The sequence below is a fragment of the Cimex lectularius genome, unplaced genomic scaffold (genome assembly GCF_000648675.2).
Source record: "Cimex lectularius strain Harlan isolate CLEC.00 unplaced genomic scaffold, Clec_2.1 scaffold15, whole genome shotgun sequence".
Classification (NCBI taxonomy): domain Eukaryota; kingdom Metazoa; phylum Arthropoda; class Insecta; order Hemiptera; family Cimicidae; genus Cimex; species Cimex lectularius.
In genome coordinates this window covers 1,452,009-1,465,997 of record NW_019392667.1, presented here as the reverse complement: position 1 = coordinate 1,465,997, position 13,989 = coordinate 1,452,009, and the positions used below count along the sequence as shown (strand labels likewise).

General features: G+C 35.7%; 1 protein-coding gene across 4 annotated transcripts in view; it reads left to right on the top strand.

Moving 5' to 3' along the window:
- Positions 1 to 12,581, top strand: part of LOC106673937 — a 46,713-nt gene extending 34,132 nt beyond the window's left edge. For 3 of the 4 annotated variants that reach the window (XM_014406329.2, XM_014406331.2, XM_014406328.1), the window contains exons 2-8: positions 6,723 to 6,786; positions 6,866 to 6,983; positions 10,514 to 10,656; positions 10,728 to 10,848; positions 11,653 to 11,784; positions 11,841 to 11,950; positions 12,012 to 12,581. In XM_014406329.2, the coding sequence (XP_014261815.1) occupies positions 6,726 to 6,786; positions 6,866 to 6,983; positions 10,514 to 10,656; positions 10,728 to 10,848; positions 11,653 to 11,784; positions 11,841 to 11,950; positions 12,012 to 12,385 (1,059 nt within the window). In that variant the 5' untranslated portion in view covers positions 6,723 to 6,725 and the 3' untranslated portion in view covers positions 12,386 to 12,581. Of the gene's footprint in view, positions 1 to 2,518; positions 2,630 to 6,722; positions 6,787 to 6,865; positions 6,984 to 10,513; positions 10,657 to 10,727; positions 10,849 to 11,652; positions 11,785 to 11,840; positions 11,951 to 12,011 lie in introns of those variants that run through there. The other variant, XM_024225160.1, reaches the window with a different exon arrangement.
- Positions 12,582 to 13,989: the final 1,408 nt, after the last annotated feature.

Sequence of the window (13,989 nt, the reverse complement as noted above, 5' to 3'; positions counted from 1 at the left end):
GATGAGAAAAAAGAGGCTGACGGTCTGACAGACAGAAAAAAAAGAGAGTAAGAAGAGTGAGGAAAAAGGGATTTGAAGAAAAGCAAGAGAAAAAGAACGAAAAGGTGAGAAAGATGGAAATTAAAAAAAAAAAGAATGGGGAAAAGAGACAAAGATGGGTAGAAATCACAAATCATTATTTTTAATATAAGGCTAAGGCAGATTAACTTGGTAAACACATTGGTTTTTAAAATTTATATTTGTAATTTGATCGTTAATCCTGGTCTTCCAATCCTCATGTGGATATGCCGGTAATGACTAGCTGTTCGTCGCCCACGAACAAAACCGAAACACCAGGCAATAACATTAAAATAACACAACACAGTATGCAAGTAGTATAATCTTTTTAATAACGCCTGTAGATCTCCTTTCATAAAGGCAATACCAAGAGGTAATTTGTCCGCCACGGAAGAAAACCATGAAAATTGTTTGACGGGAAATTTTTTTCACTAACAGACCACGCATATAAAGTTATAAGAGTCGTTCTAGGAAACCGCAGCGTTGATAACGTATCGACGTACGTTCCATTCTTCGTTGCATAAAGCAACAGACGATATTTGTTATTTCCTAGTGTTCCGCATGATTTTTCAGGTAACAAAAGGACGAATCATCGAAGGAAGAAAAGGTTTTGTTATATTTGATAAGAAACGGGTTTGTCAACGTAGCGTATATACTATTTTAAGTCTTAACGCACACACTCAAATTTTTTGAAGGTGTGTTTTCAAGGTGACTAGGTATAAAGCCGTTGAATCGCGTATAACCAACTTCAATGGTTTGAAAAAGTGCAAATTTACACGATCCATAATCGCGGGACACAACATAAAATGAAAAGGTCTTCAGAAGCCCTTAGCTGCAAGAAAAAACGCTAATAGAGCATAAAACTGGGTTAACACAACATTCATTCTTATATTTCGTATAAAAGTCGAACCCTTCAAAGGATGCAACAGGTGGGTATGGCATGACAGGGTCGTTTAGCATCTTGGAGGCACGCCGAACCAGTTCGATCCGTGTTGTACTAATAATTTATAAATTAGAGCGGGGAGAGAAGAGCGTCCTTCCAGCTCCACTTCACCGGAACACCTTCACCGACCATTACTGGTCCACAATGGCCAGGAAGTCCTTTTTCCGGCCTCCGTCCAACGGCCGCTGGTCCCGTACCAGCAGGAGGGCTGTTATTTACCTATTCGAGTCTACCGTATAATATGCAAATAAAATTTATCTCTAAAAAATTTTTATTTTTGGCTCAAAAAGACGGCTTAACTGGCATATAGATTTAGAGATGAACGTTACTGACCGGTGGTTAAAACCGAATGGCAAAATAGTTTGTTTGTTTTAATCATTGTGAGATTTTCTCTTGGGACCTGCGTGTTGATGAACCTATAGTTTGGACGTGACTGAGCATTCTATTCGGCCTGTTTTAAATATCACCTTCCGTCTTTACTCAGTCTCTCTCTCTCTCTCTCTCTCTCTCTCTCTCTCTCTCTCTCTCTCTCTCTCTCTCTCCCTCTCTATCTCTAACTATCTACCTATTTATCTTTATCACTCATCCTTCCCATTTGATCTCCTTTATTTTGACTTCTTATCTCAATCTCTATTCTGTTTGTTTGACTGCTCTCCATCCCTTCTTATCTTATCTCTTTCTTTCATTCTTTCCCTCTNTATATATATATATATTCTGATATATATATATCACTTTCTCTCTCTCATTCCCTCTCCCTCTCTCTCACACTCTCTTTTATGTCTGTTTAACGCTTATCAACTTATCTTGTCCTTTCTCTCTCTTTATCTAATTTTCTCCATTTTATTTATATATATTTATCATCCATCTACCTATCTATCTATCAATCTGTCTTTTATATATTTAACTTTTGATAGAGACATAAATCGGTAGATAATATTATCTTTCTTTCTCATTCTTTCTTTAATCCCTCCCTTTTTATCTTATCATCAGATCACTTTCATTCTTTCTCTTTCTGTTTATTTGACGCTTCAATATTTTTATCCTATCCCGTTATTTCTCTCTCTCTCTCTTTATCTAATTCTCTATCTTTCCTTTCGGTTTGTTTGTCTGCCTGTCTCCCTGGTTCCCTGCTGTCTGATTGTTTTATTTTTATCTCCTTCTCGCACTTTACTGTTTGATCGTATGCCCCACTCATCACAACTTTTCTCGTTCGTTATCCCTATATCTCTTTTTTCTCGCTTTTCATCTGATCTAGTTTTAGTTTCTTCTTACCACATTTTTTATCCTTTTTGTCTACACAAATACAAATAAAACCTTATTCATTCAACATAAAGAAAGGAAGGGAGTTTCTTACAAGCAAGTTTTGAAAAATGCAAAGTTTAGAGTTTGCCCGTTTATATCCCAGATGTCGCGAAAATCTTACTACAAATTTTACGTTCAAACCGGAAGAGTATTATAGATTTGTTTTAATTTTGATATATCCTCTGCTCCTGTTTGCAATTATTGTAGTCAACTCGTCATCGCTGTTTTGATATGGCAGATGCGGTTGGAATTCTCTTCGCCTTCAGTGTTATAAGTCGTAACAAAACACTCAGACCGAATCCGACAAAGACACCAGAAACGACCAAGGTACAATTTTTTATGTCATTTCCAGTTTAACAAAAAGTAAAAACCAAAACAACGTCGTTTTCAGATTCATCAAATCGGAAAACCGTCGTCCAGCAATTATGAAACTTTTATGTTCCTAGGGGGTTATTGTCTCGGCCCGTGCATTAGTAGGAGAACGGCCATGCTACACCGTGGCCGCATTAGTTTTCCTTTTCTTCTTAAATGAACCGTTGTACACCGGGTTGGGCAAAGACCAGTCTGTCACATTGCAATTAAGCCTCGATACGATTAATTACAACACAATGAACCCTAATGAGCCCAGACGGCTTTCACCAATTTTCCACTTTTCAAACGAGGACATTTATGAACCGACTCGATTTTACGCAATTTTTCTTCTTCGTAAAGAAAGCTGTCTCTACTGGATAGAGTCAGAGTGATAAACTATTTATCTATTTATTATTTTTTGATCAAATTTTGACGTGCTCATACAATGACAGGCAACAAATTCCACCAAATTAATTTTTTTCGTTTTCTCGATAAACGAAAATTCTGCCCTTAAATTGTCTCATTGTTATTATCAATAAATATTTGTTTATGCGATGTTTTAAATTGGGAATATCAATAAGAGGTAAACACACTTAATCCTTTATCCAAAACAAGGATAAAGGATTTTTCAATGTTTACTTTTTACGGAATTTAAAATGTTTCTTCAGTCTCATTTGGATTCTGAAGCAATAAAATGTTTAGTTTTCATCTTTGCTTGCTTAATTTTAATTTTTAAACTTAAAAATGCCACTTAGTGCTGGGATGTTGTGTGTGGTGTGGCGCTTAGTGATGATGGACGTTCCATCACGTATGCGGCTATTGCCATCGGAGTTCTCTACGAAACACTGTGAGACACCATTATACGTTTTCGAGAAACTGGGTTCTACCGTAGAAGGCCCGGTTATGGACGCCCTAGGGTTACAGAACCACAGGATGACCGCTCCAGAACGTTCGAGGTGTCGAAATTTTTGAACGCACTGCTCGAAGAAGATTAAATCTGTATGGACCGATGTCACATAAGATGACCCCAAATGACCAGAGCACAGAGTTGCACGGCTCCCATTTGCTCGAGAACAGCCATTGGTCTTTGGAAGATCGCGAAATGAAAGGTATGAAGCCTGTTATTTTGCCCAGAGCCAACCTTTCTTTTCAACGTAGCTCAGTGATGATGCGGGCGGGAATTTCAACGTAGAGTCGCACAGAGTTGGCTGTTGTTCGTGGAGGGTCTTTGACGGCCAATCGTATGTGGATGAAATTTTGGACCAACATGCGTTGCCTATCCTCGATGAAATCTGCGACAATCCTAATCGAATGCACGATAATGCCCATCCACATGTCGCTCGCATAGTGCAAACGTACCGTCAACGAGATAACATCAGGGTCTTAGCCTGGCCAGCATGTTCTCCAGAATTGAACCTCACCGAACATTATGGGATAACCTCAAAAGACGAATAATAGCACATCCATCACTCCCTGATTCACTCCACGATCTTGAAAGATCTATTCGTGAAAAATGGGCTAACCTCAAAAAAGGCTGGCTAACATTTCGAGACTGGTAGAAACTATACCTAGGCTTCTTCGAGATGTAATTAAGGCAAGAGGAGGAAATACGCAATGTTTGACGAAATGTTAATTAAAAATTTAAAATGTTTAAAAAACGTGAAACTTTGATTAATATATAAAAATCTATACAAATCAAGTTGTATTACGAGTGGGCGGAATTTTTTGCCTATCAGTGTATTGACTTTCTGTATTCCTATGCGCCAATACTGGTCCATTGACAAGACTGTCACGTAATTTCTATTGTACTACAATTTCCACAATCAGCTACATAAAACCGGAATTTTGAAAGGAAAACCTGTGAAACTCCCTCCCGGGAATGAGTGTTCCTTTTTTCCTGGTTGGAACAAAAACACGCCCAGAGGTGGCGACAGCTCATTCGCGTAACAATTTTTTTCCAACGGTTCCGCTGGTTTTACGATTCCCCAAATCTAATTAGCGTCGTTTAATCCAATAGCCCTTTCTTTTGCCCGCTTCACTCAATTGGCCAAGAGGTCCCTAGCTAAAAAAATTAATTATAAACGAAAGAAAACAAGAAATCTTCCACTTAGAACTTCCTTTCTGAAGAAAGTCAATTCCGCTACCCATGAAAAATCACTTTTTTTTTTTCAAAAACAAACTTGAAAACTAATTTTTCATACATTTACAGAAGAAACTGTAAAAAATGTTCATGCCTACTTACTAACAGTAAGTCAGTCAAGCCTTGACCATAAGGTATGTCCTCGCTTCCTGTTGCAATGTTTCTATTAATAAACATTATTATATTCTATTTATAATCTAAGCCTTATTACATGCAGTGGAAAAACATTGGTACAAAAATTGGCCAGACGAATTGATACCTCCGGACTCCTCGAACGACAGACAAATTGGTACTGCACAATGTGGCCCGAGGATTCTGTTTTCCCATTTATTAAATATTAAAGCCATTAAAGCCCTTCATGAATGTGGCCTATTTTATAAACCAAATTTGCTTAGGAACGAATCACGTTCGTTTGAATGAATGAAACTAGATGATTTTTAACACCCAAAGTGCCGATGATGACCTAGGTGTTTGTCAACAACCTTAAACCACTATCGAACTGATCTCGTTTTGGGCTTACCTATTATGACTTTTTTATTTATGATTCAACATTAATGAATTGAAATGAAGGATTTATTGATTTGATCAAAAGATCGATAATTCTGTATACACCGTCTTATATGAACGGAGGTTATAATACAAGCAGAACGTAACAGAACAAAAATAGCACCACTTTTTCTCATAACAAAATATACAAATGATTTAGTAAGAGTTTAATTTCAGCCTGAGCCTCTGATTAAATTAAGGGGTGCTGTGCGTTCCTTGGCTGATGTTTGGAAGGATTGCCGAAATTGTGATGGCGCTTGGTAGATAGGTTAATAAGTCATAGGACTTCAACAATAGGTCAGAGGTCGTTGATAGGTCCGCATCCATGACTTAAATCCTTGGCTCTATACAAAGAGCGAGTAAGCATGTCGAATGTAAGCAGTTAAGGACCCTGTAGATTGTGATAAGAACCCAGCGGAAAAGACCGATTTCAGCTGAGTCCCTGCTTAAACTAAAGGAAGGGTATTGCATGTTCCTTGACTGTTGTTTGGAAGGCGGAAACGTCAAATTAGTTAGGACAATTGGTGAAAAGTAAGTCATAGGCAGACACCGAAAAGGTCGTATGGTTGGTTCGTATTCCGCACCATGGTGTAAGTCCTTGTCTCTTTACAGGTAGCGAGTAGGCATGGCACCCTATTCTTAAATCTGAGATCTATTTATAAATTGTACGGTTTAAGCTGAAACCGATAAATTTCAGGCTAAAGGCTAACCAGAATCGATTTTCCAATTTGCCGTATGGAACTCAACAACTTATGTAAGATATGATTATTGGTATATTTCTTGGTGATTTTTTTGATGGTATAGCGAATAATGTAAAAATATCTTGTGTTTTATAATGGATTTGGACGGTCATCCTTGCGTCTGGACGGGAAACTACACTTTTCTTCTCAATCCAAAGTTCACAGCCTTCACCCAGTAAAACTTCAAAGAGGGGTTCTTTTTTCCCGACAGGCCGATCCGATTAAATATTCATCCCATTCTGTCTTGTTCGTGCGGTTCGACTACCGTTTCGTAACGATTTACAATATCGGGAAAACGTCGAGTCAGGTTGACTGGATTGACTCTTTTTTTTCAGATGGCCTCCTTCAGATCCACCGCTGGATTCACAAGAACCTTGATCCGTTTCAACAATCTCGTTTTTATTATCGTATTTATCGATTAGTATTTATTAAAACAATTAAATATTTACGTTTAAGTGTAATGCTATCCAGACTTGCCAACATGTCTTTCTATATAAGTATCGCAAGTGCATCACGTATTCACATTCATTCACAAAGCTTTGCCTGCTTGACCAAAAGGAAGTCGATATTGTTTAAATAATAATAAAACTGTCATACGTTGGTAGAAAATTTAATTTTTGAACAATCATGTTGGTTTTTTCAGAAAATGAAAAGTGAAGTGTTCCTTGTCTGGGGTTCACTCGTTACGTTGCTGTACGCCGCTGAAGGTTCCTTTAATTCTTTATTTTATTTTTTTTTAAATAATTTATTTATAGCAGTGCATTTAACTGTGGACATCGTTTCCAGTGAAGAGCCAATGCAGTCAAGACGACTACAACTACTGCGTCAGGTTGGCGGACCCGCTACTGAACGACGTCAGACTCATTTACCCAGACAACCCGAAGGATATCGAACAGGTCTGCAGGTGAGGAAAACGCAAAGAAAAGAAAAACAAACACGTCTGATTGTCTGTCGGTCAATAATTCACGAATTATGCTAAGAGTCAAGGATGTTTCCGGTTCACTTCCTTCGGGCGGAAACGTTCAATTTCGTCAGCCGGCCAGTCGAGACTAGAATATCATTTATGAAATGCAACAGTTAATTTTATAATTTATACATCTAACTTTTTCCAGTTAGAAACTAAATTTGGTGACCAATTATTACGGAATGGAGATTTCAGAACAACCAGACAGATCTTTCCTCACAATAAGAACACTAGACGCAAACAAAGGATAAAATTATCTGATATAATTATCTCATTTAAGATTAGCTTTCTACGTTGTCTTTTTCGCGTCAATTGTGAGAAAGTCATGATTTCCTTTTTCCTTAAAAAAATCCCAGCACCTCTATGGGCCCGAAATTTTCGTGGTATGTTCTTGCTACTTCCTAAAGTTTCACTACTCTCTCAGTTGTCGATTTAAGCTTATTTCAATTTTTAAGGCTGATAATTAGGCCTGATTGTATGAGCACGGCACTGTCAGTTTTGAAAACTTCTCCCATATTCCATCTTTGTCCACCACAAATGCAGAACCCGATTTTTCTTACTTCGGTGAATATCTAGCAATCACATTCTTCGACTTTATTTCCTTTTGATTTCCTTGTGTCGGATGGATGTGGCCGATACCAAGAGAAATCTTATCATTCTGTTGTATTTTTCGACAATTTCTCTTATTTTAGGCTCTACTGGAATGCCAGGATGCACGCTGCTTTATTAGAAGATTGTTTTCTACCATTAAATCACTCTCAGTAGCATTAATCTATTATTTACAAAGTCAAATCTTCCCGGGCGGGTTTTATAAACTTTACCACTCCTTATTATCTTATCCTTTCTAACTGAACAATGTTGGAGTTCTCAACGAGTTCTCGGAAGCCTGACTGATAAAAGGCGAGACTCCACAAGGAAGGATTCTTAGTCCCATTCTTTATATTATTTATACTGCTGACCTACCTATACACCCTAATATCATCATCACTATCTACGCGGAAAATACGGCTATTTTGTCCTCTAACTCGAATCCTTTCCAAGCTACCTCCAATACCCAAGAAAATCTTAAGCTGGTGCAAAAAGTGGAGGATAAGACTGAATCAAGGTTCAGTGTATGTTCGCATTGAAAAAACAACTTGCCCTCCACTGTTTATCAACAACAAAGAGATTCCATTCAAGTCAAATACTTAGGTCTAAAACTAAAATTATGGAATGTCGTGGAATCCCCGCACAAGTCTTACGAGACAACAACTTAACAGAAGTCTTGGGCAACTAAGAAGCTTTCTCGGACGAAATGTGTCTTGACCGTCAAAACTAAACTATCCTTCTATAAGAATTTACTGCAACTACTTTGGACATACGGAACTATGGGGTTCTGCCAAGCCATCCAACATCCATCGCATCCAATCCTTCCAATGAAAAGTCCTCCAATTGTCAAAGCTGCTTGATACGTCACTAACCTCACTATCCACAACGACCTCAACATTCCTTTCGTCAACCTCTCGATCCATCCTCCGTACTGCTCGACCTCTCTCTACACATTCCTATCCCGAAACCCACCAGTTCCTTAATCCTCCTTCCCCCTAATCCCTCACACTGAGTGCCAACATTGACTGGTGAATGGCATGTATCCTTTCTATGACATTAGTGATAGTACGGTGATCGTGTGAAAAAAGTTTTAAATCACATTTGTAATATGTATATGGTACAAATAAATTAATTTTAAAGAAAAACTAAAAAAATGTATTCAAACAACTTCAAAAACGGTTGTTCAAGGTCTTTTGTCGGTTTTTAGTTGCCTTTTCCGTTTTTAATCATAATGTCCGGTTTCAACAGTTGATCATAAAATCAAGGCATATTTTATGAGGGGAGTTCAACCAAAAAATGCATTTTTCTTTTAACTATAACTTTTCCCCCTGAATGAAACTGGCTCCGTAAAATTCCGAGTTTTAAACATAGTTCACTTAATTTTTGAAAGTTGAAAATCAAGTGTTCTGATGTACTTTGCCTTAATGAACTTGCTTCTCGCCAACCCCGACGCTAACTGAAGGCTTTTTATGTATATTCTGTGTCAGAAACTACCTTCTACACTAAAACATCGTTTCCTTAATGTGAGAACAATCGGTGTTTATATCGTAAATTTGGCGATTGAAATTCTAGCTCGATCGGAAAATGGGTTCTTCTGAAAAGATGTATTTTTTCACATTCCGGTACACTTTTCTCAAAAACGTTTCATCATATTGAAACGATTCTGTTTTTCATTTTGTAGATCAAAAATAGACGAAAATCGTAGCGAGCAATATTTTTAAAAAACGCCCGGAAACTTTTTTTTAAATAAAAATAGTGTAAAATTTTGTCGCGTCTTCAAGTTTCAAAAATTAACGAATCGCTCGTTATTCTTTTAACCTAGGTACGAATTCATAGCACACTAAGAAAAGGTTAGTTGTAATATATAATTAAATTTTAAGAGAATGGTACCGAAAAATGGTAAACTTCTGGCCACTTTAAACAGACTAAATTACTCCAATGAACTACGTTTTATCTAAGGTCTTGGTTGAGATGAAAAAGTTAGTGTCACGAGCGGGATTCGAACCCACGACCTTCGGCCGATTATTTAATTGAAATAATAAACGATCAATTATAACTACTAAATATATATGGATTAATAGACTAAATTACCTTGAAAATTTGCTGAAATACTGTAACATTTTGTTGTTTGATGCTTAAATAGAACGCACAGACCCTCCTGAAAAAGTAATTCATGCAAAAATTAAAATTCATCGAGTAGAATTGGAGTAAACAAATAAATAAAAAAATTTAAAAAAAAAAATATGAAAGAGCCGTAGTCCGTATAACGGTCTCTACCCCCTTAAATAAGTTTCAACTACTCAACTTTTGATCATAATATTGGACAAAGAAGAATAAATCAGACGATTTTATGCTGTCTCACCACAAAATTAAGTCCTTGCGTATTTAGTTGACTTTAAACTATATGTGTTGGATGGGTTGACCATTTTCTTATTAAGAAATTAATGTTCTTTCCTTCTACCAGACGAATTTGTAATAAAATCGTGAAATAACGCCTACACAGATAAAAATGGCTATACAGAAGAATAGTTTTAAAATCTAACAGATTTTTTTTAATGAAATTTCTTCATAAAGTTTACAGGATGATGAATCTGTGGTTTGGTCTTTTCCGATCATTTTTGTCTCTCTATCCTTTAGAAGATTCTGTCAGAAGTTCAAAAGTTATTTTGGTTTTTCTCCATTTTCAGAGGATCTAGGTGGTTTCTATGTAGTCAATTCTTTTATAAGTGCATTGCCTAAACTTTTTATTTACAATTTTTCTAGTCATGACAATTATTTACACTCAGTTGAGTCCTTCTGAAAGCTAGGAATTACTTTACATGACATTTGTGTATGCTTGATAGCAGCCTGATCACTCTTTCCTTTTCTTTTTTTCCCCCCAGAATATGGAATGTCTTCATCGACTGTTTCAAGAAGTACACGGATAGATGCTTCACCGAAGCAAAAAGGCAAGAGTTCCACAAGGCTGTTGAGAACTCGATGAGCTCAATACACAAACTGTGTTTCTCACCGGATTATAGGACTGGTACTGATTGATCCAAAACCATAATGACTTGCTATTTTGGATTAATACTTTTCATTTTTTTTTTTTTTAAGATTATCTGAAGCATGCAAGCTGCATGAAGAAAACAGTAACGCAGGAAAGTTATTGCGGTAAGCAATACAAGCTGCTCGTCGCCCAAGTTTCAAATGAAGCACCAACTATACGTCTTTGCTGGTAATAATAATTATATTTATTTTATTACTCCAAAATTTGTGCTGTATTTGCTATTAGAATTGGATTGTATGTGTAGGTATTAAGGAAAAGTATGTCAATAATTAAATTACACTGAACCAGCACTGGGTCACTTGTTGATTTGAACTGTTTCTCACTGATGATGGCACATTGCCGAAATGCATTCAACAAACCCATGAGAGAAGAGGGGCCAATAATTGACCCAGTGATGGTGCAGCATGAGTTTACTGACTCGCAGACCAACACCCAGCATCAACTACAATTATTAAATATTCTAGAAAAAGTGAAGAACAATGCAATTTGCACCTTTTAATTTTCTTTTTTTTTCAATAGAATTTTGCTTCTAAGGACTCATGATACAATTTATATATTAATTATACAAACAATACTGTTAATTAAAAAATATTAACTATCGCTTGTCCAAACTCTATTTGTTCCTAAATAGGAAAGTATAAATAAACCCCAAAATTAAAATTAAAAACTAAATTTAAAAGTAAAAATTAGTTAATTTACTAATTGTCTGAGAGCCATTGAGAGGACAAGCTAGACAAAGAATAAATTTAGAAGACCAATAACTTGTTCTATGAAAAAACACATGGAAAATTTTAAAGCTTATTAGTTCTGATTCGGAAATTTCAAATAAAAGGAAGGCCTTAAGAGCATCAACTACACGACTAAAAATCTTTCAACAAATAATTCCTACTTATTCGATATTTATATGTATATATTAAATCATTAGCCTTTCAATTGTCCCATCTTAAAATAAATCATGGAATTTCTTTTCAGTTCAAACCAAATTTTTAGAGAATGTGTTCTACAGCAGACAAAGTCCATGTGTGACCCGGCCTCAGTTTCCTTATCCACGTCCATAATTGATGAAGCACTTGGTTTCCTGAGAGATCAGTGTGCAAATGTTATGTAAGTACCAAAATATAATTTGGCTAAGCTCAATTTAAATTATTTTCTCTTTCTAGATTGAATCCGCTCGATTGCCCCAATACAGACCTCTACAAGACCACAAGTCGCTCAAGAGGTGCTGATCAAGATGTGACTGTTACCACCTGGGCTATGACAGATTCAAGAAGTATGCTGTTCAAAAATGAACCATATTTAAATGTGAAATATATGATAAAATGTTTGTCTAGGTACCCCTTCCTCGACATCGGAGATGAGTGAAGCTTGGACACCGCCGAGCAGGACGTCAGAGCCTACTAGGACTTCAGAGACAAGTAGATCATCAGAAACAACCAGAACATCGGAAGCAAGTAGAACTACAACATCAGAAACAGGAAGGCCATCAGAGACAACTCGTACCAGCTTTGGCCGAGGTATGACCTGGACAGTCTCATCTTCAGACATTTGGTTACCGTCTTCCAAACCACCGGCCATGATCGACAACGCTATCGATGAACCGAACCAACAAGGCTTAGAATCAGGAAACTCGGGTAGCATTAAGATTCAGACCATAACTACAAACACCCTAATCGTGTTATGTATAGTTTTTTATCTCATCAGGTAGTTGCAACTACCAAAGTGAAACTAAATAATATATTGTTGTAAAAAACAATATATCATTTATGTTTTGTACATTGGTATAAAACAATGCAGATGAGTAAAACCATTGTTTGTACATTAAAGAAACAAACCAAAAATTTCAAAACCATGTATATTATTTAATACATCTAAAAATTTTGTTTTAAATTATTTAAATATATGATGCATAATATTAAAATTGCTTTCTTACACTTTTAACTTCACTTTTTTAAATACAAATATAAAAAAATTAAAAGTCTGCATGTTGCATTGTTCTTCACTTTTTCCTAGAATATATAATAATTAGAGTTGATGCTGGGTGAGGTCTGCAAGTCGGTCAACTCATACTGAACCGCACTGGGTCACTTATTGGGTCTCACTTCACTCATGGTTTGTTGAATACGTTTCAGCATTGTGCCATCGTCAGCGAAGAACAGTTCCTATCAATAAGTGACCCCAGCACTGGTTCAGCATGATTTAATTATTATCATACTTTTTTCTTAATCCCTAACACATTTTTTTCTTTGTAAATAAACTTATTGTGATACAAATAAAGTTATATATAGAATTTTAGTGTCAGTCGGTTAATACAAAATTAATAAATTCTTTTAACAATTAGAGCAAGCTGCAAAGCTCAAAATCAACCCAGTGAATCATATAAAAAAGTAAGAAAATGATTCATGGTAACAATTAGCATTAGGATAATTAAACTTCAAAAGCATAAAGTATGTTATGACAATGTTATATTCTATGCATCATATGTTTACATAGATTTAAATAATATTTCATTTTGCTTGTGTAAATTAATGTACGCCTTCTTGTTACCCAGAAAAAAAGACCAAAATTGTCTAAGAAAGCTTCACCCTAAACTGTTCTTTTTTGAATCAGTGATTGATATTTTCTTTCATTAGAATAATATTTTTTTAATTTAGTGTTTGTATAGTGTGTAATAAAAGTAATTTAATGTGACAATTCAATATATATATTTTTTACCTGTTGGCAAATTTTTTTAATGTTTGCTCATCTGATATATTTTGGTACGAATGTATTTTTAAACATTTTTTTTCAGTAAATATTTTACTTTCTCAATGTATAGAATCTTCCTGATCTCCAAATCTTTTAAAATGCTTTCTTTTCTGTTCTTGAACAAAACAACAAACAGCAATCCAACAATATACAAAATATATATGTGATAAATATTAGAATGTAGAAATCCATTATTTATACATAACATTGTAAAAAAAATTGAGGCTTTGGTATTTTTTAATTTATGTAATTTACAACTATTGAAGTTACCACAATAAATTCATTCATTAATTTGAAAAAATCTGTTTATTTATTCATGAATCCTTTATATTTTATGGTTGGCATTCGTGGTTGGTGTGAGTGAGGATAGGCAAACTAGGATGATCAGAAACTAAAATTAAAATTTTGCAAATGAATGAACCAACAGTCCAAAGTGTTAATTTGTTGAAGTATTTCTTCATATACTCTGAGAGGTCATCATCAGTGGAGTACCACAAAACATTTTGCTCTTTGTTCTTGCTTGGGATAGTATCTTTGCCCCAGGAAGCCTTTTTGGATCCCCCT